Below are 26,400 nucleotides of genomic sequence, written 5' to 3' on the forward strand. Positions count from 1 at the left end.
ATCCAAGTGAAAGATATAACACCAACATGTCAGAAAAAAATAAAAAAAACAGAATCACTGAATTGGAAAAAGGATCACCCCCCTCCTAAAAATTACTGATAAACTGAAGCAAACAATCCACTATGGGTGGCAAGGCACTGTCAAAAGATCTCCAGGATAAAGTTGTGGACACATTACATTTCTAGAAAAGTGAAAGTGACGTGACATGTGGCCAAGTATGGTGACCCATACTCTGAATTAGTGTTCTGCATTTATCCCATCCAAAGTGCACACACACAGCGAACACACACACACCGTGAACACACACCCGGAGCAGTGGGCAGCCATTTATGCTCGCAACCTTTAGGTTACAGGCCCGACTCTCTTACCATTAGGCCACGACTTCCCCCAAGCACAGTGAAGTCTATTATTAAGAAGTGGATGGTATTTCGTACAACACAGACCCTCCCTGGATCAGGACGTCGCTCCAAACTGGAAGAAAGAGCCAGGAGGAAACTGGTCAGAGAGGCTACTAAGAGGCCTACAGCAACTCTGAAGCAGTTGCAGGAATTTATGACAAAGAGTGGTCATTGTGTGCATGTGACAACAATATCACAAATTCTCCACAAAGGTGGCTTGTATGGGAGGATTGCAAGAAAAAAAGCCACTCCTCAAGAAAGGCCACATGCAGTCATGACTGAGCTTTGCCAAAACACACCTTGAAGATTCACTAAAACTGAATTATTTGGCCTCAACACCAAACGATTTGTCTGGTGGAAGTCCAGTACAGCTCATGATCCAAATAACAGCATTCCTACAGTAAAGCATGAGGTGGTAATATCCTGTTATGGGGCTGTTTCTCTGCAGCATGGACTGGAGCACTTGTCAGGATAGAAGGAAAAATGGATGGGGCAAAATACTGTCAAATTCTTGAGGAAAATCTGCTGCCCTCTGCCAGAAAGTTGTCAGTGGGAAGAAGGTTTACCTTCCAACATGACAATGACCCAAAGCACACAGAAAAACTGACCACACAGTGGTTGAAGGAGAAAAAGGTGAATGCCCTTGCATGGCTTAGTCAGAGCCCAGACTTAAACCCCACTGAAAATCTGTGGAATGACTTGCAGACTAAAGTCTATAAACGGTCACCATCAAATTTAACTGAACTTAAGCAGTTCTGCAAAGAAGAGTGGGCAAATATTGCAAAGTCTAGATGTGCAAAGTTAGTAGAGACATATCCCAACAGATAACGGCTGTAATTAAAGCAAAAGGTGGTTCAACAAAATACTGACACAAGGGGGTGTTCCTTTTCCAACTCGATGATTCTGTTTTTTATTTTTTTTATGACATGTTGATGTTAGATCTTTCACTTGGATTTTATAAGTTGCACTGAGAAAATGCAGCTAGATAAAATACCATATTTTGGAGTTTTATCACTGAGGTGCCATGCAGATTTCTTTTTATAGACGTTCCCATGAGAAACCATTGCCATCCAAATTTTTTTTATTGAACCGATAATAACAGATTTCAGGAACCAGTTGCACACAGAGTAACTTATTCCCACATTACCATCAGACGTTGCAGTTAAATAATAATAATAATAATAGTGGCAGTCGTGGCCTAATGGTTAGAGAGCAGAGCACAAATTCCGAATATGGGTCACCATACTCGGCCACACGTCACTTCACTCACTCACTTTAAATAATTAATAAATAATTTGCTAAATAAATAATTCCTAAATAATTTGCAGATGTATGACTACAGTTTGGACATGTGGAGCTTAGGCTGTATGTTAGCCAGTATGATCTTCCAGAAAGAGCCATTTTTCCATGGTCAAGACAACTATGACCAGGTATGACTTGTCATTCTTCTATGAACCTTTTTACAATATGTAGTCTTAAAATACTTAATATGCTAACAGCAGAATCTTTCCCACAGTTGGTCAGAATTGCCAAGGTTCTTGGAACAGAAGAGCTATTCAGCTACCTGAACAAGTATCACATTGAGCTGGACACACGTTTCAAAGATCTGCTTGGCCAGTGAGTCTGCGAATTTATTGACAGTGATTTTCACATTGGTCAGTTTTTAAGGATCTTTGTACAAAGTTGTTAGTGATGCACATAAAGAATTTTGATTTCTGTTAACCAATAATTTTGTTATGATGAGTAATCGGTGATATTTTTTTTTTTGAGACAATCTTATTCTCATCTTTAGATCTACAGAACAAAATAAAAACATAAAAATGTTTAATGCTTTTGAAACTGAAAAAAAAAAGAAAATCCCTGATACTATCTACTAAGGCCATATTGGCAGACGATATACACATCGCTATATAGTGGATTTCCAGTAGTAGTGAGCAAATGAATTCTGCATATTGATTTTAAATTGCTAGTGTTTTAATCTTGAAGTTGCAATCATCTTCAGGCAGACACGTAAGCGCTGGGAGAACTTTGTTCAGCCAGAGAATCAGCACTTGGTGAGCCCAGAAGCTCTGGATTTGCTGGATAAACTCCTGCGTTACGATCATCAACAGAGACTGACTGCCCAAGAGGCCACGGAACACCCCTACTTTTGTGAGCCAGCTTTCCTTATCTGCTTTGATTGATTGATTTCTCAAGTTATTGTTTATTATAATATACACTACCAGTCCAATATGAATATTTTTTGAATGGTTTTGAAAGAAGTCTTACTAAGACTGCATTCATTTGTTCAAAAATACAGTAAAATCAATAATATGGTGAAATATAATTCAATTTAAAAGAACCATTTTCTTCTTTAATATAATTACTTGAATATATTTTGAGATGTAGTTTATAAAGCTGAATTTTCGGCAGCCATTACTCTAGTCTTCAGTGTCACATTATCCTTCTGAAATCACTGTAATATGCTGCTTTGGTGCTGAAGGAACATTTTTTTATTATTACCAATACCGAAAACAGTTTTTGCTGCTTAATGTTGTTGTGGACTGCGATAACTGTGATAGACTACCATTCGAAGGTTTGGGGTAAGTAACATTAAAATGATCAAAAGTGGCAGTAAAGACATTTTATGAATCATATCCCGAAAGATTTCTATTTCAGTTTCTATTTCAAATAAATGCTGTTCTATTTCAAATAAAATTTCTATTTATCAATCACGGTTTCCACAAAATATTAAGAAAAAAAGGTATCGACACTTGTAATAATAACCAGTATTAATAATTGAGCAGCAAATCGGCATATTAGAATGATTTCTGAAGGATCATGTGACACTGAAGACTGGAGTAATGGCTGATAAAAATTCAGCTTTGCATCAGAGGAATAAATAACATTTGAAAATATAATCAAATAGAAAAGTTATTTAAAATTTTTAAAAAATATATCACAATATTACCGTTTTTACTGTATTTTTGATCAAATAAAAAAAAAAAACCTTGGTGAGCATAAGAGACTTCTTTCAAAAAGAAAAAAAAAAAAACGTAATTATTCAAAATTTTTGACTGGTAAAGTACATCCCATTCTAAGTGAAATCATATGACATGGCGTCTGACATTCCTCTGTAGATCCTGTGCTGAAGGGACAGCCTCTGTCAAACTCAGAAGGCGCTCTGGCAATAAGCAGCTCAACCACAACATGATGGGCTAAAAGCAGGTACAGGAGGTCACATACAGTCAGTACGCTGTATTTTTGATTAATCTAAAATGCTCTTTTTAATCATTTCATTAATTGCTTTTTGAATCTTTCTTCTAGGAAAACCTTTTTACCTCAACATGTCGTGCAGAGACATGCTGCCTTTCAGGTGTGAAGCTTCAGTTTACTGGAGCAAGAAGTTATTAAGCAACACAAGACTTGTACAGAATGAACACAATGGGCTGTAGTCCCTCTCCTACATTCACTTTGTATTAGTGCTGCTTGCCATCGTTATCTAGGTACCAAACCGGTGTTTTTCCCCCCATCTCCCCCCTTTTGAGTTGGACATCTCCATTTCATTTTTGGAACGACACTGAATTAAGCTATGATATTATGGCTGGGAAAGAATGCCTGCTCTTTCCCCATGATTCTCAGGCTGTTGATGACTGATGGGGGCTCCCGATCCTGGTTGCATTATGTACTGGAAGATTGTGTTGTTCAGTGACTTGCCCTGCTGATATGAGCTCAGATTATAAACTATAGTATTGTCAGGTATGGAGGCTTTACTGCAATTTATTGAAAGTAAGATATATTAAATGAAACTGTTTTTAATCGGTCTCATGTGTTTTTCCCCCCACCATTTTCAGTGTGATAATCAGCTGTGAATGATTGTGAAAGGCAAATATATTTGTATTATGAATTACTTTGTTATTGATATGAATTTGTCAATTTAATGAAAAGAAATATTAATATATATTGTTAATAATTCATACATAAAATGTATTCATATACAGTGACAATTTAAAGGAATAGTTCACCCAAAGATTAAAATTTGCTGATGCGTTTGTTTCTTCAACAGAACATGTTTGGAGAAACTTAACTTGACATCACTTGCTAGTCATTGGATCCTATGCTGTCAGAATGAAAGTTTAAACGGCTGATAAAAGTAAAAGAAATACATCACATAATCCACATGATTCGTCCATCAATTACAATCTTGTGAAGTGAAAAGCTCCGTGTTTGTAATAAATACAATCCACATCATAGTCCACCAATATATTTGAACTGTTATATTAGAACTTGTTTAAACTGTTTTCGCTTGTAAATGGTGCTTTATCTCTGCATATTTCTCTCCTGATTCAGATGAGATGACTTTTTCACTGGAAAAAAAAAGCATTATGGATATAGGACTTGTATTTTAGTCAGAGGCAATGGTTTGAAGTTTAAACGGTTTTGATGGTTTTGTTTCGTACAAACAAGCAGCTTTTTACTTCACAGCATGTTAATTAATGGACTGGAGTCATGTGGGTTATTGTGATGTTTTTATCAGCTGTTGGAAAACTCATTCTGACGGCACCCATTCAATGCAAGAAGATCCACTGAGCAAGTGCTGTAATGTTACATTTCTCCAAATCTCTTCTGATGAAGAAACAAAGACAGCTACATCTTAGATGGCCTAAGAGTGAGAAACTTTTCAGCAAATTCATATTTAGGTGAACTGTTTAATTACGACACATTGCGCTCCACTCTAATATTTCTTTTTTGAAATTCATCACTCAAGACAATGATTCTAGGGACTTCAGTGTACAGTTTTAATAAGATAACAGCAACTTATCGTGAAGTGTGCAATTTTCGTGCAGTACTGACAATGATAATAAATACAAATGTATATGTGATTTCAAGCATATAACATGTAGCTAATGGCATGACGCATGAGTTTGGAACCCATATAAGGCACATCCACATGACCTTTTTTTTTTTTCTTCCTGAGTCCGTCACAATTTTAATATGCACAGTGAGGAAGCTGGCCAGCTGGACTGCTTTTAAACAAGTACGAAAAGCAGAGGTTGCAGTGGCAACTCTCCTACAAAGGTGTTGCATCACATTAGCACAGGTAATAAAGACCACCAAGGGTGCCCTCAGAAGAACACTGATTATCTCTAGATAGAATACTAGCATTTCATAAGCCCTGATGAGGAAAAATTGTGTCAAAGGGGGCAGTTTTTTCATTAGTGTAATTTTCTTTTTCATAAGGTTCTCAATGAATGTTTTGTTGAAATGAGTCAGCCTTGGTGTCTTTTTGCATTGCTTGCTATACTAAGTTGAAGAAAAAAAATGCGTTTGCTACTTGTGTATAAAGCTAATACCACAGACAATCAGTGTTTAACATGACTACAAGAGGTAAACAATAAATAAATAGAGAAACTGAAAAACTAATAGAAGAACCTAACAGGAAACTAAATGAAGTGCTCATAAGTTCACGTGTGAATTCTCATATAAATACTGTCAGGGTAAATCATTTGATTTAGTGCTCACATAGTTCTGCCTTGTGTGAGATATCAATACCTAGCATGTTGGGATGTGCCCATTACATTATGAGTGCAGTTAAAATGCTACAAGACCATCTTTCAGCTTCTCATGAGTATGGTGGTGTTCGGAATGGAATACTAGATACTGCATACAATGTAGTTAATTAAAAACAGTATGCAAGGCAATTTTCTGTTGTCTTACGATGCATGTTTAAATCAACACGTGACATCCAATTGTCAACTCTGAAATAATTACAACTATTTAGCATTTATATCTTATTTTGTTCAGTCTAATCAGCTAATGAATCAAGGCGAGAAATCTTTTGGTTCGGTCATAATACTGGAAACAGAAGGTTAAGTCAAGCCCACTGCATTACAGTACTGCACACTTTGGCATAATGTACTACATCATTTATGTATTCATAAAATTTGCATAGTGCACACAGTATACTAAAAAAATTGCACGAGTATGGTAGTATGCCATTCCGAACATACCTTAAGTTTGCAAGAATCCAAACATGTCTTTCATGCCTGAGAGTCATATGGTTTTAAAACAGACAATCATTGTTTTTGTAAACAGACTTACTGAGTAATATGGCAATTAATGTAGCAAAGTACTACAACAATCATTGGACACAACCATGCTGTACGTAATTCTTTCTATGGATGATTATCAAGGATCACGTTTTCATGAAAAACCATCCAAATTATATCAATCAGATGTTTGAAAAATCCCAATTTTCTGGCCTGGGGGAAAAAAGAAAAAGAAAAGAATGGTTTTGATATTTTTTTGCAACTCTTCATGGAATGAGCTCTTGAAGCTCTGCATCGCTCAGTTCATTCACTGCGACAATGTGGTCGAGGTGTTGAAGATAACGATCTTCATCCTGCATGAAGTGAGGAATCCTAGTTCCATTTAGAACAGCCAAATGCCGAAGTCTGTCCACATCTTCATAGGACAAGGTAGACCTGATCTTTACTGAAGCAACCTGTACACACAAACACACATATGCAAAAACATATATACTACATCAGAATCAGAATCAGAAAGAGCTTTATTGCCAAGTATGTTTGCACATACAAGGAATTTGTTATAGTGTCACAAGCTTCCAGTACACGGAGACAACAACAACACACAGATAATAAAAATGAGATGTGAATAAAATACACATGCATAAATATAAACCACAAAAAAAAAAGAATAAATTGTATGTACAGGTGTGCTATAGATGGAATAGGAATAGAATAAATAAAATAAGTTGTAGGGATGTACTAGGGTTTAGGGTGATAAATAAGTATAAGGTTATTGCACATACTGTACTGTATGTACAGTACATATACAGAGAGCCAATATAAAACTAGATAATAAAGTTTGACAAGACAAACAATGATGTTGGCTTGAGAAATCCTGGCCAGAATGTTTGAAGTATATTTAATATCTTGAAGGATTTAAGCCTGAAAAAGTTTTATGGATGGATGGATGGATGGATGGATGGATAGATAGATAGATAGATAGATAGATAGATAGATAGATAGATGGATAGATGAGAATGTTGGCTTTCTCAAGTCAACATAAAATGACATCACATATTAAAAATATTTCTCAGTTCTATTCTTAATGATTAGTTCACCTGGTTTCGAGGTATCTGTCTGTCCTCGTTTGGCGCGGAGACAGTATTCCCAACGTACAGCAGGATCTTGGACAAAGTGAGCAATATGGCTGAACAGTTGGCTGAAGCTCATGTTTGTGGCATGGTATACAGTATAGTATAGCAGAGCGGCTCGCCACAGGAAGGGCTGTTTCCGTAGCAACACACTGTGATAGATAGATAGATAGATAGATAGATAGATAGATAGATGGATAGATGAGAATGTTGGCTTTCTCAAGTCAACATAAAATGACATCACATATTAAAAATATTTCTCAGTTCTATTCTTAATGATTAGTTCACCTGGTTTCGAGGTATCTGTCTGTCCTCGTTTGGCGCGGAGACAGTATTCCCAACGTACAGCAGGATCTTGGACAAAGTGAGCAATATGGCTGAACAGTTGGCTGAAGCTCATGTTTGTGGCATGGTATACAGTATAGTATAGCAGAGCGGCTCGCCACAGGAAGGGCTGTTTCCGTAGCAACACACTGTGAAGACTAGCAAGCCCCTCTTCAGTAGGATTAGCTGGTTTCAGTCCAAACTGCTTTCTCCCAACAGAAGTGGCCCATGGCTGCATGCTGTTATTCACACCCCGTAAGTAATGTGTGCCTGGGAGTGAAAGTCATAAAATTGCTGGAAGGGCAGGTTTTGCAGACAAAAGACTATACAATTAACATCAAGAATGGTCAGTTATCAACTAGATTCAACCAGAAGGATGTCAATACAATATTTCTTGTATAGCAAGATCAATGTCGTAACCAGCTGTGACCCAGCAAAATCAAGTGCTTTGCCCGCCTAGACCAAATGCAAAAATGCTACATAATGTGACACAATAACAGCCAATCAGAACATAAATTATATTTAATATACAATCTAGAGTTCTGCAGGTGACATATTTTTGCAGGCCAGAACACGAAAATCCATCATCCTACAATCAATGTTTTTTTAATGCATTTTTGGCTAAATGAAAGGTCTGTGGTTAACACAAGCTCTTTTTTTACATTTTATTCTATGACATAAAATACATCAGTAATACACCCTTTGAGATTTTTTTAAGCCTTTACTTGTCTTGAATATGGTAGTTGCTTACTAGTATCTAAAATGGGACTACAGAAGTTGTCGGGGACATTAAACGACATCTTGCTAAACAGGAAAGCTCAACTACTCACTAGTTTCACAGCCTCCTATTTATAATCACATTCTTGCCAACTCATACTTTGAGGGAAGATGTGTTTTAAATAAAGACTTAGAGTTTTCAGAAGCTTAATGGTGGTGACGTTGAAGTCTTGCAACAGTGATATAGTTTGTTTATTGCCTACATTTAGCGTTTAACGTGTACGAATCATAAACTTTTGTTGGTCACAGAGCTTATTTTCTGCCATAATCCAAAAGCCAGTGGAAAATCCTATTGGATTTTTGTCAAGGAAAACAGGGTGATGCAAACATCTGGGCTGGCCTACAGAAAAACATCATCACAACAGCACTGCATTATGTCAAGCAGCATTTTGTACCAAATAGATTTTACTATATGCAGGGCTACCTAGTACTACACAACAGCAATACGAATGAAATGACTGAAAAAAAATGCCCTGTTGTTTGTTACTTGTCACAGTCTGGACAAAATATTTACAAATCTGTTTAGTATTAGTGTTTAATTTATAGTTTGAAGTGTGTTAAAGTTCATACCAATCTCATGTCTAAGCATGCCCTCAAGCCAATGTTGCCGTGCTCCTGACAAGTTAATAGTTAGTGTTGGTCGACATCTCTCCACCATCATTACTGCCTGGGACAGAAGCTCATCAGAGAGACTTACAACCACCTGGTGACAGAATTTGAAATTACTATTCCTTTGTTATTTGGCAAAACACTAATGCCCCGACACTTAAACTCCGATATCCACACACCTCACCGACACAGCCCTCCTTCTGTAGGTACTTGCGTGAGGCTGCCCACACTTGACTCTTCGGTAGCAAGCTGCCCCCTGTGACTTCTTCAAAGTTTTCATAGGTCTCATACTTCCTCAACACACACTCCATAATCCCAACTGCCTAGAAAAAGGCATGAGGTGAGACAAATGGCAATAGTTTCAGGACTTAAACAACACTATGGCTGTGTTCCAAACAGGCGTATTCTAGTGAATTAAAATTAAAACAAAAAAAATAATAAAACCATATATTTGTTACTTTAAATAAATAGACATTAACTGGAATAAAATATTTTGAAAAAGCAAACTTACTTTATTTCAGCTGGTTGCTAAGCAAGCATTTCATTTAGTTTAACTTTAAGTACTAAAATAACAAATACTGAAATAAAAAATAATAAAAACTATATAGACATATTAAAAAACTAATAAAAATTACAAAACCACACATCAAAATTACTAAAACTTTAAAATGAAAATGAAAAATGTAAAAATAAAAACTAATTCAATATATTAATAAAACTATAATAGTGTCTCAATGATTCTGAAATAACACTGATTCTCAAACCTAGCAAGCTGTCAGCGTAAGCAACATTTTAAGCCACCATAACTTTGCTCCCAACGTAAAGCAAATAGACAGCATATTATGCATACTTCTAAGCTACCCTGTTTTATTCAAAACCTAAGGAAGCACTGTATGTTTCTTTTGCAGGGAAGGCAATCCCAGAATGACAAGCTGACTAAAATGGATATTGAAATGTTGATTATAAAGATACCGATTTCATTTCAAACTGAAAATATCAAACTAATTAAAAAGTCAGTATTTTACTTGTATAATTTCAAACTTATTAGAATACTGAATCATTAGCTTAGCAACGTGCCAACGTTAAACTCTACAGAAATCAACTGTAAATGGAATCTTTCATGCGCTATTTAAATGGCACACAGAGTTGCTCCCTACATAGAGTGTTCCAAATCAGTAACTTATGAGGTTTCTATTTCCATTAAGGTGCAGTCACATTATTGAAACTTCTGCAAAAATTAGTGGGCAAAAAAGGTCTATTGTCTATTGTCAATAGTGTAGAGATGTATGAAGCACTGCTCACACAGAAGTCACTTTCAAACCAAGCTGCTTTCTGTTGGTCAACGTGGCGAATCTGCAATACAAAATCCCTCACATAAAATCCCCACTCACGTTTCCTAATTGAAATGACAGGATTTTTAGTGAAAATTCACAGAACAGCGTAAATGTCACTGCACATTTAGAAGGCGGTTGCTTACGGAGACTGTTAACAGTAAGGCGGTTCACTGGACTTTGGAACACACCGAATTTGTGTATTTTCAACATAAAACCTACCTGGGACAGAAAGAGACTGGAGCCCTCTCTGTACTTCTCCAAAACACTGATGGGCTCTGGGGAGGCATACTCAAACTGGGGCTCATACTGATAGTTAGACTGAAAAAAGGTCTGACGCTCCTGTTCCAGGTTTATGGGACGAAGAGCCACAAGCAGACATGGCCCACGAGGTGTTGAAGGCGAAGGAAGTGGTGCCATACCCCTGGCAATATATGGCAAGGAGGTTGCAGGCCTCATTTGACCCCTGCCAGCACGTTGGGCTGTCGTGGAGTTCATTGTGCATGTGCTCTCACTCCGGCGAAGCCAGTTTCCTGGCCCCAAACTAAGGCTTGTCAGGCTTCGCATGGGTGGAGAAGAGCCACCACTACGCCACGGTGGCTGTATCACCTTCTGCACTGGCTGCGTTGCTCTAATTCGCTGTGGTTTTATTTCCAGACTAAGTGGCCTTCGATAAGGTGGGGGTTTGGAAGGTTCCCTTGGCTGCGCAGCTTCATCTTTATTTCTACTTTCCGTCTTCTGGAGCCGTCGCTGAACTTGGGAGCAGCCATCCCAAGTGGTACAAGGCTGCGCATGAGGCCCATTGTGGGTCGATTTGTCTTTTTGGGTGATACTGCTGGTCCTGGCTCTGACAGGTTTGGGTTTCTCTGTGCTGGGCTCTGGTTCTAACATTTCTGAGACATTCTTTGCGAGCCCTCCTCCATTAGCCTGCTCCATGCAGTTTTCACTTAGATCCAGCACCATTGCTACATCCACACCACTGTCCACAAATGCTGCACACCTGAAGAGAAAAACATTCCTCCATTTCCTGATTCAACGATACATAAAAACAGTATGCGTAAAATGATTTTAAATATAAGGATTCAAAACTCTTTATGCAAACAAATAATTTAGAATTGACTCAAAATACTTTTGAAAAGCTGTGGCACATCTTGCTATACTCCAAAATGAATGAATGAATGAAAATGAATTTAAATTATATAGAATTTGGTTGATTCTTCTAATTATTATGTATGCAGATTTATAACCTCATATTAATTTAGAGACTACATGTGAATATTTGTACTTTTAGAAATGCATCTGTCATACAGCAGGGGCTTTTAAAATACATAGTAAATAGTATAGTAAATGCAAAATGTTCAGTAAAAATTTGTACAAAAAATAGTGATCGGTTTAAAACCTTACATCCTGAAGGAATCCTCAAAGAATCCTACTGCGTGAATTGCACTTTATATAGTAGGATTCTTTGAGGAGTCTTTCATTCCTAATATAAAAAGTCAGATTGGATACGGTACCATCTTTATCATATCTACTATTGGGCTACGGTCTTGCTATTGGACAATAAAAGTAAATTATACATAGAACTTTATGCATTTAAAAATTATGAAATTATGATATACATTAAAAAAAAATCTACATTTTTTTACATTTATTTTGATGTCATAAAAGGGCATTTATCCCGTTAGCAATTATAATAGATCTACTGGGAAATATGTGTTTTAAAAGGTCTCGTTTTAAGCACATTGGAAAAAATAACAATAAAATCCACCTCGGTATGGAAATTCCAGTATGATTCCTATTTCTGGTTAATTTGAAAAAGAATAAAGTGAGGCTATTTTTAAAGAAAATTATGTCAGTGCATAATAGATGCATGACATCAACAGCTCTTGACAATACACTGCCGATTCACCACGAATGAGCCATTTTTAACTAATAAAGCAATAAAAGACGCAACACATACCACGCAGCGCTTCTTATCAAATAAATTAACTTCAGTTCATGTTGGAATTCCGTCCATAATATCAGCAGCAGTTCTTCAACTTCTGTTCAGTAGGTCAGACGGCTGATATGGAGGAATAACGGTACATGACGCCGGGGATACTGGGAGTTCGGGATGGCTGGGATTGCGTTGCAGCAAATGACGCGCTGGCGCATCTGAATGACCTGTTCACGTCGCGACGCTTTGCTGTCAGTGTGCGACTGTGCGTAAGGACGTAAGGGAGTCTAATTCCTGTAAATGTTTCTCACAATAGCTAGTTTTATTTTTTACAGTCAGCTTCTCTGTAGATACATAAACTTAAAGCTGTTGAACATTCCAACAATTATTGCCCAAGAAGAAAGATACAGCTAAAACACAAACGTTGTCACTGATTTTAAAATAGCCTACCCTTTATGATTTGCGAAATAGGCTACTATCTAAAGTTATTTCATACAATAATAAAACACAAAGAATTCAAGAAACGTCTTTAAAAAACAGCATAACTTGTAATTAAAGAATTGTTTGAAATTACAGCATATGTGACCATCTCTATCCTAGGAACAGTTCAATCTTTCAGTTAAGATGTACCTTCATTTTAATATTTGAGTTTAGCTTGAATCTATAGTATCTCAGTGTGTTTCCGTAGTGTTCACTTGTTTACCCAACAGCTGCTATTTCAATTATTTAAAAAGACATTTATTTATACAAAGAATAAATAATAATTTACAAAAAAAGCCACTGAGATTGAGATGAACAAAGGAAAACATCCAAAACAAAGTAATAGTTTCATATATTTATTTTTTGTATTTTGATTATAATCAAAATCTGAAAATGCATCTTGAACATGAGTAAAACAACAGATGACATCAGTAAAAATTTGAGATTTATTAAGAGTTTAAATAGGCACATTCATTTGTTTCACATTTATTGCTGGTATGTGGTTACATGTCATAAATTACATGCTGATGATGTTATAATTGGAATTATCTAATCTTAAGCATACCTAAATCTCCTTCATTCTGCTAAAAATTCCTTGAATGATTATCTCATGTGACTGGATCCTTTAGCTTTATTTAGCTTTGGTCTGGTTGTCTGGAGGGAGCGGTTTGCCTAAATGTTGTGCTGTGGTAATGCCATGGGACTCAGAGGCATACTTCTCTTTCACCTCTGGCCGAAGACTAAATCATCCTTGGAAAGTAAGGTCAAAGTATTTGGTCGGAGCAAATGACAGGCTTTTCGGCAAATACACCATTCAGTCTTTCCTGCCATGCGTCTAACATGGCATTTCTCACATCTGGAGGTGAGTGCTGGACACCAGAAGATCTGGGGGCAAGGACCTGAAACCCGCAAAAACGCAGCACTCCATTCTGTATGTAATAAAAACACATAATTAGTTTGTAATCGACATTTCAACTGGTATAAGTTTTATTAATAACAGTTAAAAATTGTATTTCTCAAAGATGTCATATCATATACATTTGCTACATCATTGTAAAGTACATTAGGTGCATCCCAATTTGCATACTTATGCACTATATTATGGCATTTTGTAGTAGAAAAAGTGCAAGTAGTGCGTTTACATTGAAAATTCAAAAAAAGCAAAAGTGGAGTTTAAATATCCGGATGATGCACTTAATTAACTGAGAAAACAAAGTGTGTAGGCCTAATGTTGGATGCTTCATGCACTCAACTATCAGAGCTTTAGTTACATAGTGGAAGGGGAGGGGCTATCAGACTCCGATGATGAATGACAGAATAACCTTATAAAATGCATTCACTACACAGTTAAGTACATAGTGTATAAGTGCATATAGTGTACAGTATAGTGCGTCATTTTTGACTGATTCACACAATTCATGCTACGTTGCTGCTCATACTGTTAAAATCGGACTGAAATTTTAGAGACATTTTTAAAAACAAACTTCGGCTGCTTGTTTCTAATATATTTATATCTAATATAATATATCACACAATTCTGACTTTTTTCTTGCAATTCTGAGAATTACGATATACAAATGCTTAACTGTGAGATATAAACAGTCAATTGTGAGAAAAAAGTCACAAATCCCTTCTTTTATTTTTTATTCCATAGCAGAAAAAAAACTGAATTCACAGAAAATACTGTAAGTCAGAATTGCAAGATATAAATTCAGAATTCTGAGATGCAAACTCAGAATTGCGCAATTCTGAGTTTCTCACAATTCTTGCCTAGGCTAATTACAGCTCTAGAGAATTGAGACGACAGAAATGATGAGGAACAGGCCCACTGGGGCTCATTCACTAACCGTACATATGCACAAATGTGTATTTAAAACCTGCGTACTTTCATGAACGAATCATGATTCATCAGTAACTTTTGTACTAAAATTTTATAGGGTACATAGATATTTTGCTAAGAGTGACAAAAGATAAAGGAAAGCTTGTGCAGAAAGCCCTTATATGGGCATGTTTTATATATGTTTTATACATCTTAAGCATGTGTTCACACATTTTGAATTTTTGTATGCGTGTCTTGTGAATTAGGTGGAATTTTTTGCGTATAAATACAAATAATTTATGCAATTAATAGTAAATGAGTCCCAGTGTTCTTCTTAGTGTTTTAAATTATAATTTAAACATTTAAATTAAATTAAATTATTTTAATTAAAAATATTCTACAATAAAATTTAAAATGCAAAGTAGATCACTTTTCATGAGCTCGACAGAGCATCTGTTCCTAGAATCAAACTATTTGTTTTTTTATTATAGAGAATATCCTTTCCAGATAGGACTTTACTAAACCATTAGTGATAAGAAGTCACAGCCAATAAGAGCGCTTGTTATTGTGTGACGTCAGTCAATGATCGCTCACTGAAGAGAAGGGAGCATCAAGTGTTCTGAGGCTGAACAAGAACGATAATTTTCCATAAGGTGGACATTTATTTTACCACATCTATACAAATGTCCACAACCTGTGCCTAAACAAGAAATGCCCTGTTTGTCTGACTGTGCTGTCAATTGCTGTTAATTCTCAATCACAGGAACTGAATCCTGCCTCCGGTGTCCTTACCGACACACCAGTGCGAACACAAACCCACTTGAACTGATGCACATTCAATTCTAAATAATCCTTTTCTACAGCCAATATAATTAAAGAAATGAAATAGATATGACAGAGAAGAGCGATAACCCTCAGTACCTTTCCACGAGCCACTTGAACTAGTGCACATGCAATTCTAAATAATCCTTTTCCACATTTGGTCCTTCGAGCTGGATGAGTGTTTACACTGGACTCAAAATGTCAGAACCTCTAGAATATCAAGGTGCACGGCCTAAACGTTCAGTTCGCCCGCCAACATATCTCCAAGATTTTGAAGTTCAGTATCCAGGGAAACCTCAAGTTACTGTACCTTTCACACAGACAGCACAGCAGACACGTGGGCAAGAAGTTTACCAGCCAGGTGACATGACAGGTGCTGGTCTGCAAGGTTCCAGAGATTACAGCACAGAAGAGGGAGCCGAAGGGGGAACACATGATTCTTTAGAGGTAACAGGTCCACAAACAGAGCCATGGTACCTTATTAGAGACCAGTGGAGTGAACAAGATGAATATACCCATTCCTTACCTCTGGATCCTCACAAGACAGTGCATGACCTTGAAAAAGAGAATAGAGAGCTTCGTCAATCGCAATTATCAATGAGAGAGGAGATCAGACGACTGACAGAAATCCAACAAGGTATGCAAGACATGTTAATGAGGTGCCAGTCAAGTCAGAGGTCATCTCCTACTCCCAAACAACAGCACGTATCCCCAACACCTCCGGTGCCCTCACCTAGAACTATTTTCAGAGAGTCAGAAACACCTTTGCCAAAACTAGCACCACGTGCTCAACCAGTACCAGCACCACGCAGATTTCCCACTCCAAAGAGTACAAACCCTTATGATACAGATGATGATGCACGACATGCTCCTCCTCCAGTTCGACGTCATTACGATGACTTCCCTGCTATTGGGAGAGTATCAGCCCATGTTCCTTCAAGCTTGCCTGACCCCTACAGACATTACCTGGGTCGACAGCAGACAGAGATGGACAGGTCAGCCCCTACCCCCTCCATGCCTACTTCACACTATTCCATCCAGCCCTATGGGTTACCAGCAAACCAACCTGGGTGGCAGAAGAATGTGACTAGACAGGAGACAACGTACAGAGGTCCGCAGCCAACAATACCGAACTTTACCAGCCGAGACCCAGGTGAATTCGCCCGCCTTAAGCTAGCTTTGGGAAATCTGTTGCCAGGGGATGCAACTGAACTCTTTAAGTACCAGGTTCTAGTTGACCACTTGAAGTTAATGGAAGCCCGCTTGATAGCCGATTCGTTCTTGAACTCCATTACTCCATATTCAGACACTATGGCGGCACTCACTGAGAGGTTCGGGTGACCTCACCAACTCGCTCTAAATAGAATAGCTGCTGTAATGGACTCTCTGGACATCCAATCTGGAGATACCATAGGTTTCGAACGCTTTGCTCTCCAAATCCAGGCACTTGTAGGTCTCCTGAAGACACTGGGCACAGAAGGAGAGGTTGAATTACGGTGTGGATCTCACGTGGCTCGACTTCTCACCAAACTACCTCCAGAGCTGCGGTCATCTTTCAGAAGGCACATGAGTTACGAGCCAGGTATTGTTTACACACTCCTTGACTTTGCTAAGTGGCTCAAGTTTGAATCATGGTGTCAAGACACTGAAGGCATTGGTGGAGACAAAGTTCGTAGAGACAGAGCCAGACAGAGAACGGACTTCCGCAGAGATCCCAAGGTGAAATCTCAACCAATCACCATCCTCCATGGTGCAGATCAACCATAATCACCAGTGCTGCCACAGTCAGCTAAGAGCACAACCAGAAGCCACGCCTTCTACCCTTACTGTGACTGCAAAGACCACTACCTGAGCCAGTGTATGTCCTTCCAAGCACTTTCCAAAGACCAAGTGACTGAGTGGATAAAGACGAATAATAGATGTTGGAAGTGTGGACGCTCCCATCGAGCTGTGCAGTGCACGTTGAAGAAGCCATGTCGTTTGTGCAACAGAAAGCACTTGCAAATCCTCCATGATGTAAATGATAAGCCAGGGAAGGAAGGCACCTGCCTTGTCAGCTCTACCAACACTCCCCTGTATATGGACAGGCCTGAAGGGTCCAGTCGAGTGCTTCTCAAGGTCATTAGAGTGATCCTGCAACACAAGGGTAAGAGCTTAGACACATATGCCGTCCTCGATGACGGTTCCAAGCGTACAATCCTTCTGTCATCTGCAGCTCAAAGACTAGGCCTCACAGGACAGTCAGATGATTTAGCCTTGAGGACATCACAAAGCTCCATGGTACAGCAGTTTCCTTCAGGATCTCAACACCCTTTCAACCTCATAAAAGCTATCTCATCGAGTAACTCCTACTATACAACCCCCTGAAGACAGAGCAGAACAACGCAAGGGAATTTTTTGTGGCATTTCAACAGAAGTTACTGTCCCAAACATTCCTGAACCTGATACCTACAGCTCGTGGAAGGAGCTAGTAGAGGCCACAGTCCAGAACCTTAAAGGACCGGAACAGCCATCAGCTTCAGATTATCTAGCTGCAGAATCGCTAATTCTACAGAAATGCCAGATTGACAGTTTCCCTGAAGAGTACAGATTACTCAAAGCTGGGAAGCCTGTACAGTCAACCAGTCGGCTACTCACCCTTGCACCAGAATTCGACGAGTCCCATCAGCTCATCAGAGTTGGTGGCCGTCTGCGTCGGGCAGAAGGACTGGAGTTATCAGCAATCCACCCCATAATTCTACATCCTCATCATTTCAGCACTAAATTGCTGATCCAGGACTATGATAACAAGCTCTGCCACCCAGGACCAGAGCGAGTTTTCGCGGAACCACCTGCGCACCACCATTGGCTCACAAGTAGTGACCGAAGAAGTCCTTCTGACAGTTCTCATTGAAGTGGAAGGTATACTCAACAGTAAACCACTAGGATACACCTCAAGCAACGTAGCTGACATTGATCCTGTAACACCTAACTACTTGCTCATGGGGCGGCCAGATAGTTCCTTGCCCCCTGTAGTCTATCCAGCGACTGAGCTCACGGGGCGGAGGCGGTGGAGGCAAAGTCAGGTACTGGCTGATCAGTTTTGGTCAAGCTTCATCCGCAACTATTTACCTACTCTACAGTCTCGTTCCAAGTGGCATTCTGATGAAAGTAACATTTCCACTGGAGAGATAGTGATGCTTGTAGACCCACAGGTTCCTCGTGCCTTGTGGCTAGTGGGCAAGGTTGTGGAAACCTTTCCTGGTTCAGATGGCCAGATCAGAGCAGCAGAGATCCAAATTAATGATAAGATCTACACCTGACCTGTTGCTCGTTTGATCCCACTTCCTGCTTTCTCAGACAAGGATGTACCTGTTAAAGACTCAGCCCTCACAAACTGATTAAGCCTACTAAGGGGCAAATATGCTCAGCATATTTGGGGGCGGCAGTGATAAGAAGTCACAGCCAATAAGAGCGCTTGTTATTGTGTGACACAATTAGTTTCCTGTCCTCAATTCTTTTTTTGTATTTCTGTAATCATTTTTATATACAAGATGGGCTATCTTTTGTCATGTTGACATCTATATCTACCTGTGTTGACCCTCCCCCACTGCAGTGTACCATCCAAGTCACGTAGCAACAGCCAATGACAGTCGTGCACATGCTGATTCTTTCCTATTTGTTTTCCTAATCTGTAATTTTTAACACTTGCATGCAAAGTTGATTCAAAAGCAAAAGTAAAATCTAAAATATGTGACAACCCACATTCCGTATGGATTTATTATGGAATTCAACTCTGATCCCTTAAATACATGATGACTCAAGTGCACAAAGAGCTGTTCTTGCAGCTTAATTTGAATAACTAGTCTGTTTGGGAAGGAATTTTTAAGTTCTGAAACTAGTACACTGAAAATTCACCTTTAATATTTTTACCTCACCTGTAAAGGCCAGAGGGCTACGTTGAAGTCTCCATGGATGCCATCGGGCTGAAACATGGACTCCGTTCCCCCAGTGGTAAATGAAAGTATGGCCTTCTTATCCTGGTGTGAATAGTGGATGACATTTTAAATAAATCTGATCACCATTAGAATTACAAAAACAGAATCTTTCCTTGGAATCAGCAATGTAATGAACGCAAAACAAGCTTTGGCTCTAAAGATTCAGACCTTAAAAATGCCGTTGTCATACATCTTCTGCAGGGTGAAGGCAAATCCTTGAGTTAAGACTCGGTCTATCCAGCCCTTCATGATGGCAGGTATACTAAACCAGTAGAGAGGGAACTGTAAATATAATCCCAATCATATTATTTTTCTGAGATCAAAGTGAAATGTATACTCTGACACGTGTAACTGGGCAGCACTGGGAAACTATTACCTGAAAGATAACCAGCTCTGCCTGCTCCACCTTGTGCTGTTCTTCTGCAATGTCATCACTTAATCGACCGTCTTGTCATGCAACCATCATCTCATCATTGTAAATAAAGTGCTCAGGATTCTTCAGATCACCTGCAATAATTACAGTAAAACAGTGGTCCTGTGTAATTGCAACAGTAGTGCATCTTTTTAAGCACCTATACCAGGGGTAGGCAAGTTCGGTCCTAGAGAGCCGCAGTCCTGCAGAGTTCAGCTCCAACCCTAATCAGACACACCTGAACAAGCTAATCAGAGTTTTTTTTTTTCAGGGTTGGAGCTGAACTCTGCAGGACTGCGGCTCTCTAGGACCGAACTTGCCTACCCCTGACCTATACCATAGTAGCATTTTAATATATGTGCACTTTGTAATTTCCTTACTTTTATACATGCAGTACAAGTGTACAGTTGCAAGATGTTTAAGGAGTGAATTTTCTTCAGCAAATTCCTACCCTTAATATCATCTGCAGTAGCTGAGGCTTTAAAGTTCATAGCATAGAGGCCTGACACTAGACTTTATAGCCTTGCTTTGTCAGAACCTGAACCGCTACGTCACATGCAGCAGCGTTGAATGAGGCGGGACTCTGTTGGGCATAAACAATCAGTGCTGTCTTCTATGCTGTTTACATACATACACAAGTGGAAAGAGAAAAAGTTCATTGGTATTTGAGATCATTTACCCACTGGATGGGTTGTGGCACTTTACCCAATAGTTTTCCTGTAAATGTAACAACAGTAACAGGTATAATGTAGGCTGTTAACAAAATTATAGCTAATGAAATTCCCCTTCCCTTGTCAACTTCTGATCTTCACTGACCAGCCAGCCACAAAATTTGATGACAAATGCATAGGTTTAAAAACATTACCTGTCAACTTACTGGTTTCACGTAATATTAAAAAAATAATAATAATCTGTTTAGTAGTTTTTAGGTAAATATACAGTATTTAGCCTAGTGCACAATATATAAGTTGTATACTACCATTTCATTCCAAAACAAGTAGCAATTTACAGTAGGGGAGAGCGGGGTGAGTTTTTACTTATGGTGTGTTAAAAGTGAGAACATGACAGTAATGGGTCCAACTTAAATATGTACATAAATTTTTGGATGTGGTGCATACTTGGGAATAATCAGTTTGGATGTAAAATAAACCGCTTACAAAATATGGTTTTCCAAAAAAAAAAAAAAAGGGAGGGGGGAGTTAGAGGGGGGGGAAGTTGAGCCACATGGAGTTAAACTGTGCCATTGATTATGCTGAAGTAAAAGTGAATATTTTCACCTCATGCTATATCAAAAGAAGGGAAATTCAACAAAAATTACTTCTTAAAATCTATGTGTGAGTCTTGTGATGGACTGGCCATTCATGCATGGATTTTTTTCACCCGTGGCTCAAGACACTGGGTTAAGCTCCAACTCCCAGCAACCCTAATAGGGACAAAAGGTTTGGATAATAGAATGGATGGATGGATGACTTCTGAAAAGTTTTATTTGAAGATACAATTCATAACTTTGAAGGCATTTTTAAAAATATTTAAAAATTTCAGAACAAAATAAAGTTCGAATTGAAGAATTAAAAAAGAAAAGAAGAGAAAAAGTAAAAACTGACTGCAGTTGACCTTACAGAACTAGGCTAATAGTACTCAACATTCCACTTATAAATGTTTCAATGGCCAATTTTCATAAACAAGGCCTATTTAAAATTCTGAACAAAATCAAGTTCAAAACAAAGAACAAAATCAAAAATGTTTGGTCTAAAGTTAATGAAATATCATGTAGAATTACAGTCAAATTATACTTTATAATTATAAGAAGGGGTGAGCCACTGGCTCAACTTACTCCTAGACTGTCGGTTCAAATTACCCCACTCCGACCATTTTTACAAACTTGTATCATCCATAGACTGTATAAAAACATGGACGTAGTGTCCGTGACGTCACCCGTAGGGTCCCGAAGAGAGTTTTTGAAGCTCAAAAGTGGGCGGAGGCGGCCGTCGCCATCTTGGCAGCGCGTCACCGCGCATCACTCCCGGATAATCAGAGACGGGCAAAGAGGCGGGAGCTGGTTGTTGAAACCACGCCCACCTAGCTCGATGGTGGTGACAGCAGCGGCAATCCACCTGTCACTCAAGTGGCCACGCCCTTAATTATGCAGAACTTTAAGGCTTAATATAATTTAAACGGATGAGTTATAAAAAAATTCACCCCCCTCACAGTTGTCATGAAGGGCAAAATTAGCTATATAGACCAAAACCACTTTTTGTACCAGGCTGTAAACATTTTTTTTTCTGCTGTAAAGTTGAGCATTTTAACATGGGGAGTCTATGGGATTGACTCCCTTTTGCAGCCAGCCTCTAGCAGCCAGTTGATGAATTACAGTTTAAGTCACTTCCTTGTTGGCTTCACAAGAGAGAGTGAAGCCACGCCCACCTAGCTCGACGGTGGTGACGGCAGCGGCAATCCACCTGTCACTCAAGTGACTTTAACTGTCACTTAAAGTTTACTCAAAAGTAAACTTTAAGGCTTAATATAATTTAAGCGGATGAGTTATAAAAAAATTCACCCACCTCACAGTTGTCATGAAGGGCTAAATTAGCTATATAGACCAAAATCATTTTTTGAACCAGGCTGTAAACATGTTTTTTTCTGCTGTAATGTTAGGCATTTTAACATGGGGAGTCTATGGGATTGACTCCCTTTTGCAGCCAGCCTCTAGCGGCCAGTTGATGAATTACAGTTTAAGTCACTTCCTTGTTGGCTTCACGAGAGAGAGCGGGAGGTTGCCGCTCGGTATCATCCAGCAGTTTAGAGCTAACATCATGCTAACAGTATAGCCTCATCCTATAACTTCCTAAAGCACATGCGTGATATTTTTTTCAGATTTGTCTGTAATTGTTCAAACACAAGAAGCATGAGTCCTTGAACATAAAAAAATCACGCTGAACAGCAAAAAACTTTTGTTGTTGTTGTTTTTTTTACCTAAATGTAGTTACAAATTATTCCATGGGCCTCTCTCTATCACAGGGTTAGTCAAATGGTTAAATCTTCAAACATATGTTCAATTTTGTTTAAGGTTGTCTTGTAGATGTATATGGTTGATACAAAATGCTATATTCAATTCTTTACAGTAAAACACTAACTGTCTGATTAAATAATCTAAAATAAAGCATATATAAGAGTATAATAAACATGCATGTGCTAAAGGAATGCAGCACTGGTATTTTGCTTCAGGGTGTCACACACATGCACTGCTTTTTACTGTACGCTCACTTGCTGCTCTGTGTGAGATATGACATGACCGGAAAAAACAAAACACTCTTAGCAGTGTTATATAAACTATATACTAATATAAATCTTTGTACAGTTATATGTTTTTGTACACAATCAAACTCATTTTTTGGCCTACAGCAATTATGCAATATTGAAGTCCACTTGGCTCAAAAGGCAAGATGTTTGAAGGGCATGATGATTCTGCTTTTAGTGGCTTTGCATTTAAATTGGGGATATACTGATATTTAAATGACTGAGTAAAAAATATCATGCATTATGAGTTTCAGCTGATTAAAACAAGAACAAAAGCAAGAATGTTCCATTAAAAGCTGTCAAATCTATTAGCATATTGCTGCAAGCAGTCAAAATAAGACACTGGAATTATATGTAACACTAAAAACACAAAAACTGGTTTGTCAAGGAGGTTGGTGTCCTTTGATTGCAAGGGATTTGAAGATCAGGTAGAGCAGGAAAGAAGCCAGAGACCCAAAGGTTTGGCGTAAATGGTTAGTATGTTTATGGTGCATTGGCTCAGTTGCACTGTAATTAAACCTCAAGTGTAAATGCAACTGAATCCTGTCCCCAAAAGGGAACAATAAGTGTCATATGAGCCAGAGTCTCATCACGTGGTGCCTGCGACTGGCACTCTGTTGTTTTGACTATCTCTTTGGCTACCTGCATACACATTTTTAATTAGATACTGCTAGAATTCATCTTACATTTGTCTCACATGGCTGTCCATGCCATAGACACACAATTAAAGTCCATCTTTAATAAAACAAACCCAGCATAGCCATTTCTGGTTAGGTGAAAAGGCAAGAGCACAGCACTGCAAATAAGTCTACACACATATGAGTATATTTGTGTTACCTGTAAAATATGTAAACATCCTTAAAACAAGGTACATTTACTTGAGAAGGAAAAACTGTGCGTGATAATAATGTAGTTTTCGAGAATAGGGTGAATAACGGAAAAGTAGGACAGCTGCTGAAGTGGGAAACAAAAGGACAAAAAAAACAAAAAAACAGACCAGGTCGATTAATATTGTATTTAGAAATAAATATTTTTATTTATTGTTTTTTTGTGACATTTACAGTTAAGTGTTGTTGTTTTATTTAAAACCACTAGGTGTCATACTTTGACAATAAAGCTGCACCAGTTTGCCATTGTGGTTTGGGGTCAATGAAAAAAATGTATATGACTTTAGGTTAATTATATTATAATTAGGTTATAATTAAAATTAATATGACTTTTATGACTATTTAGCTGTTGGTATTGTGTGAGACTTAAACTTGTTCAGATATTTACTCGAAAACGACAATAAATAATGAATGATTATTAATAAATTAATAATAAATAACTGCAGTGAGAAGACTATTGCATTCTGGGAATAACCTGTTTATTGTCAACAATGATTTATCATTATAAGTGCACGAGCGCTTCGTATCTACAATACAGAGATGTTGTAGTTTTCTATTAAAGCAGAAAGAACAATACATTACAAATTGTTTCTAATAATCACTTGAAATAAGCATGCAATCTGTCAATAAATGAAAACTGAGAATTATGTAATCAGGTTTGGACTGAGCATGCGCAAACTATGTTGTTTACTTGAGCCATAAAGTTGCAGATTTCATAAACACCCAACAATAAAAATGACATATGAACGATAACTTTAAGAGAATAACATTATAAACGGGTAAAAACTAGTCGAAATATACAAATATCGATTTATGCACATTTTTCAAGCAGGCGTATTAGCAAACATGCAAAAAATATGCAACTATTAGCCTAAAAGCAATGATTTATCACTTACTTTGCATTTATGCAGAACACCTTGAAAATAGAATGATTTGTCTCAGCAGAGCTGCCAGATTTGTAACTACAGGGTAGATCGCGTGCGGCCGGCGGTCTCCATGCTGATTTTGTGTTGTCATAGTGGGGGGAACTACAATAAAGAATAAAGTTCATCAGCAGATGCCAGCGGTGGTCTTTTTACAGTATGAATGGAATAGAAATGTAACCTAAACCTGTATGTAATCTAAACCTGTCATAAAACCTACATGCTTAATCTCAAAATAATAATAATAATAATCTAAAAACTACAGAGTTGACATTGCATAAAATACACAGAATGTATCAACAATACACTCAGAGTGTTACAAAGATGATGTTGCCTTTTTTTTATTGCCAACCTGGAAGTTAGCATGAATTTAACATATGTTTGTGATGCCCTTTAATTTTAATTTCAACCTTTGTTGTTTCATTTTAATTATTGCTGTCTTCCTGTTTGTACTTGCAAAATGTGGGGGAAAGAACAACAAAACATGGTTCAAGACACCCATGGCATCTGATTGTGCAAACCAACCGGTCACGCCGGTTGCCACCCCAAAAATGTATTCACTGCTGGTAGTTTGATGATTGAGATTTCACTCCTTCCAGAAAGAAGCATTTTTATAGATGTGCGGTGATGCTGCACAACACTATATTAATGTTTATTATTAAGATAATATTAAAGTTGGTTGCAAGATACAGAAGAATACGTTTAAAGGTGGTCGCACACTGCATGTGAAGTGCATTATATTTGTCTCACATCGTTGTTAATGTACATAATGACTTCACCCTAGCTGGAAGAGTGTGAATATATATATATATTTAAATATTCATCTTTCTGTGCACTGAATAAAGTCTATGTTTCATACAGAGATATATGTAATAATATAGATTACCCTTACTGTGCGTTCACACCGCCGCCGTCGAGAGCGTCAAAGTGGCCGGAAGTCATTCATTTTCAATGTGGGCCGGTGTTGTGCCGAATTCTGCACCCCTGCCAGATTATGCACCCCCTCGTTGAAGTCGCTACTTGATTGCCTAATCCCAACCCCACCCCTAATCCTAACCCCTCCCCCACACCTAAACCTAAACCTACCAATACTAGGGGGCGCATAATATGGCAGGGTGCAAATTTCGGCACTACACCGGTGTTACGAGATTTTCGGTTTCCGAGATTTTCTGTTTCAGTGGGCGGGGCATACATGAATATTCATGAGTTTCCCGGACATGCGCGTGGAACAAGGTGGAACTGAGAATTT

The 26,400-nt window shown here is 38.2% G+C and overlaps 2 protein-coding genes, 1 long non-coding RNA gene and 1 pseudogene across 3 annotated transcripts in view; 1 reads left to right on the forward strand and 3 right to left on the reverse strand.

The window, feature by feature from the left end:
- LOC107712622 (casein kinase II subunit alpha'-like) overlaps positions 1–4,196 on the forward strand; it is a 9,102-nt gene extending 4,906 nt beyond the window's left edge. Inside the window, exons 8-12 of the mRNA XM_016517942.1 lie at positions 1,727–1,828; positions 1,915–2,015; positions 2,401–2,549; positions 3,518–3,605; positions 3,705–4,196. Of these exons, the coding sequence (XP_016373428.1) occupies positions 1,727–1,828; positions 1,915–2,015; positions 2,401–2,549; positions 3,518–3,591 (426 nt within the window). The 3' untranslated portion in view covers positions 3,592–3,605; positions 3,705–4,196. The remainder of the gene's footprint in view (positions 1–1,726; positions 1,829–1,914; positions 2,016–2,400; positions 2,550–3,517; positions 3,606–3,704) is intronic.
- Positions 4,197–5,162: 966 nt separating this feature from the next.
- Positions 5,163–12,774, reverse strand: LOC107712613 (uncharacterized protein KIAA0895-like). Its single transcript, XM_016517935.1, has 6 exons — positions 12,559–12,774; positions 10,821–11,598; positions 9,447–9,590; positions 9,229–9,361; positions 7,846–8,151; positions 5,163–6,872 (listed from the first exon to the last, which is right to left on the reverse strand). The coding sequence occupies exons 2-6, from the start codon at positions 11,559–11,561 to the stop codon at positions 6,694–6,696; spliced, it is 1,503 nt and encodes a 500-aa protein (XP_016373421.1). The 5' UTR covers positions 11,562–11,598; positions 12,559–12,774; the 3' UTR covers positions 5,163–6,693.
- A 710-nt stretch (positions 12,775–13,484) lies between these two features.
- Positions 13,485–20,703, reverse strand: LOC107712614 (NAD(P)H dehydrogenase [quinone] 1-like; annotated as a pseudogene).
- Positions 20,704–20,723: 20 nt separating this feature from the next.
- Positions 20,724–26,074, reverse strand: LOC107712617 (uncharacterized). The gene is made up of 3 exons (XR_001636806.1): positions 26,038–26,074; positions 25,125–25,256; positions 20,724–20,761 (listed from the first exon to the last, which is right to left on the reverse strand). It is a non-coding gene; the product is annotated as an uncharacterized LOC107712617 (long non-coding RNA).
- Positions 26,075–26,400: the final 326 nt, after the last annotated feature.

This window comes from Sinocyclocheilus rhinocerous, unplaced genomic scaffold (assembly GCF_001515625.1).
Source record: "Sinocyclocheilus rhinocerous isolate Xijiao unplaced genomic scaffold, SAMN03320098_v1.1 scaffold5589, whole genome shotgun sequence".
Lineage (NCBI taxonomy): Eukaryota > Metazoa > Chordata > Actinopteri > Cypriniformes > Cyprinidae > Sinocyclocheilus > Sinocyclocheilus rhinocerous.

Coding starts and splice junctions, on each gene's coding strand:
- LOC107712613 (XM_016517935.1), bottom strand. CDS start 11,561: ATGGTGCTGGATCTAAGTGAAAACTGCATGGAGCAGGCTAATGGAGGA. Junction 9,591..10,820: donor CCAGTCTCTTTCTGTCCCAG/GTAGGTTTTATG, acceptor GCCTTTTTCTAG/GCAGTTGGGATTATGGAGTG. Junction 6,873..7,845: donor GACAGATACCTCGAAACCAG/GTGAACTAATCA, acceptor AGGTTGCTTCAG/TAAAGATCAGGTCTACCTTG.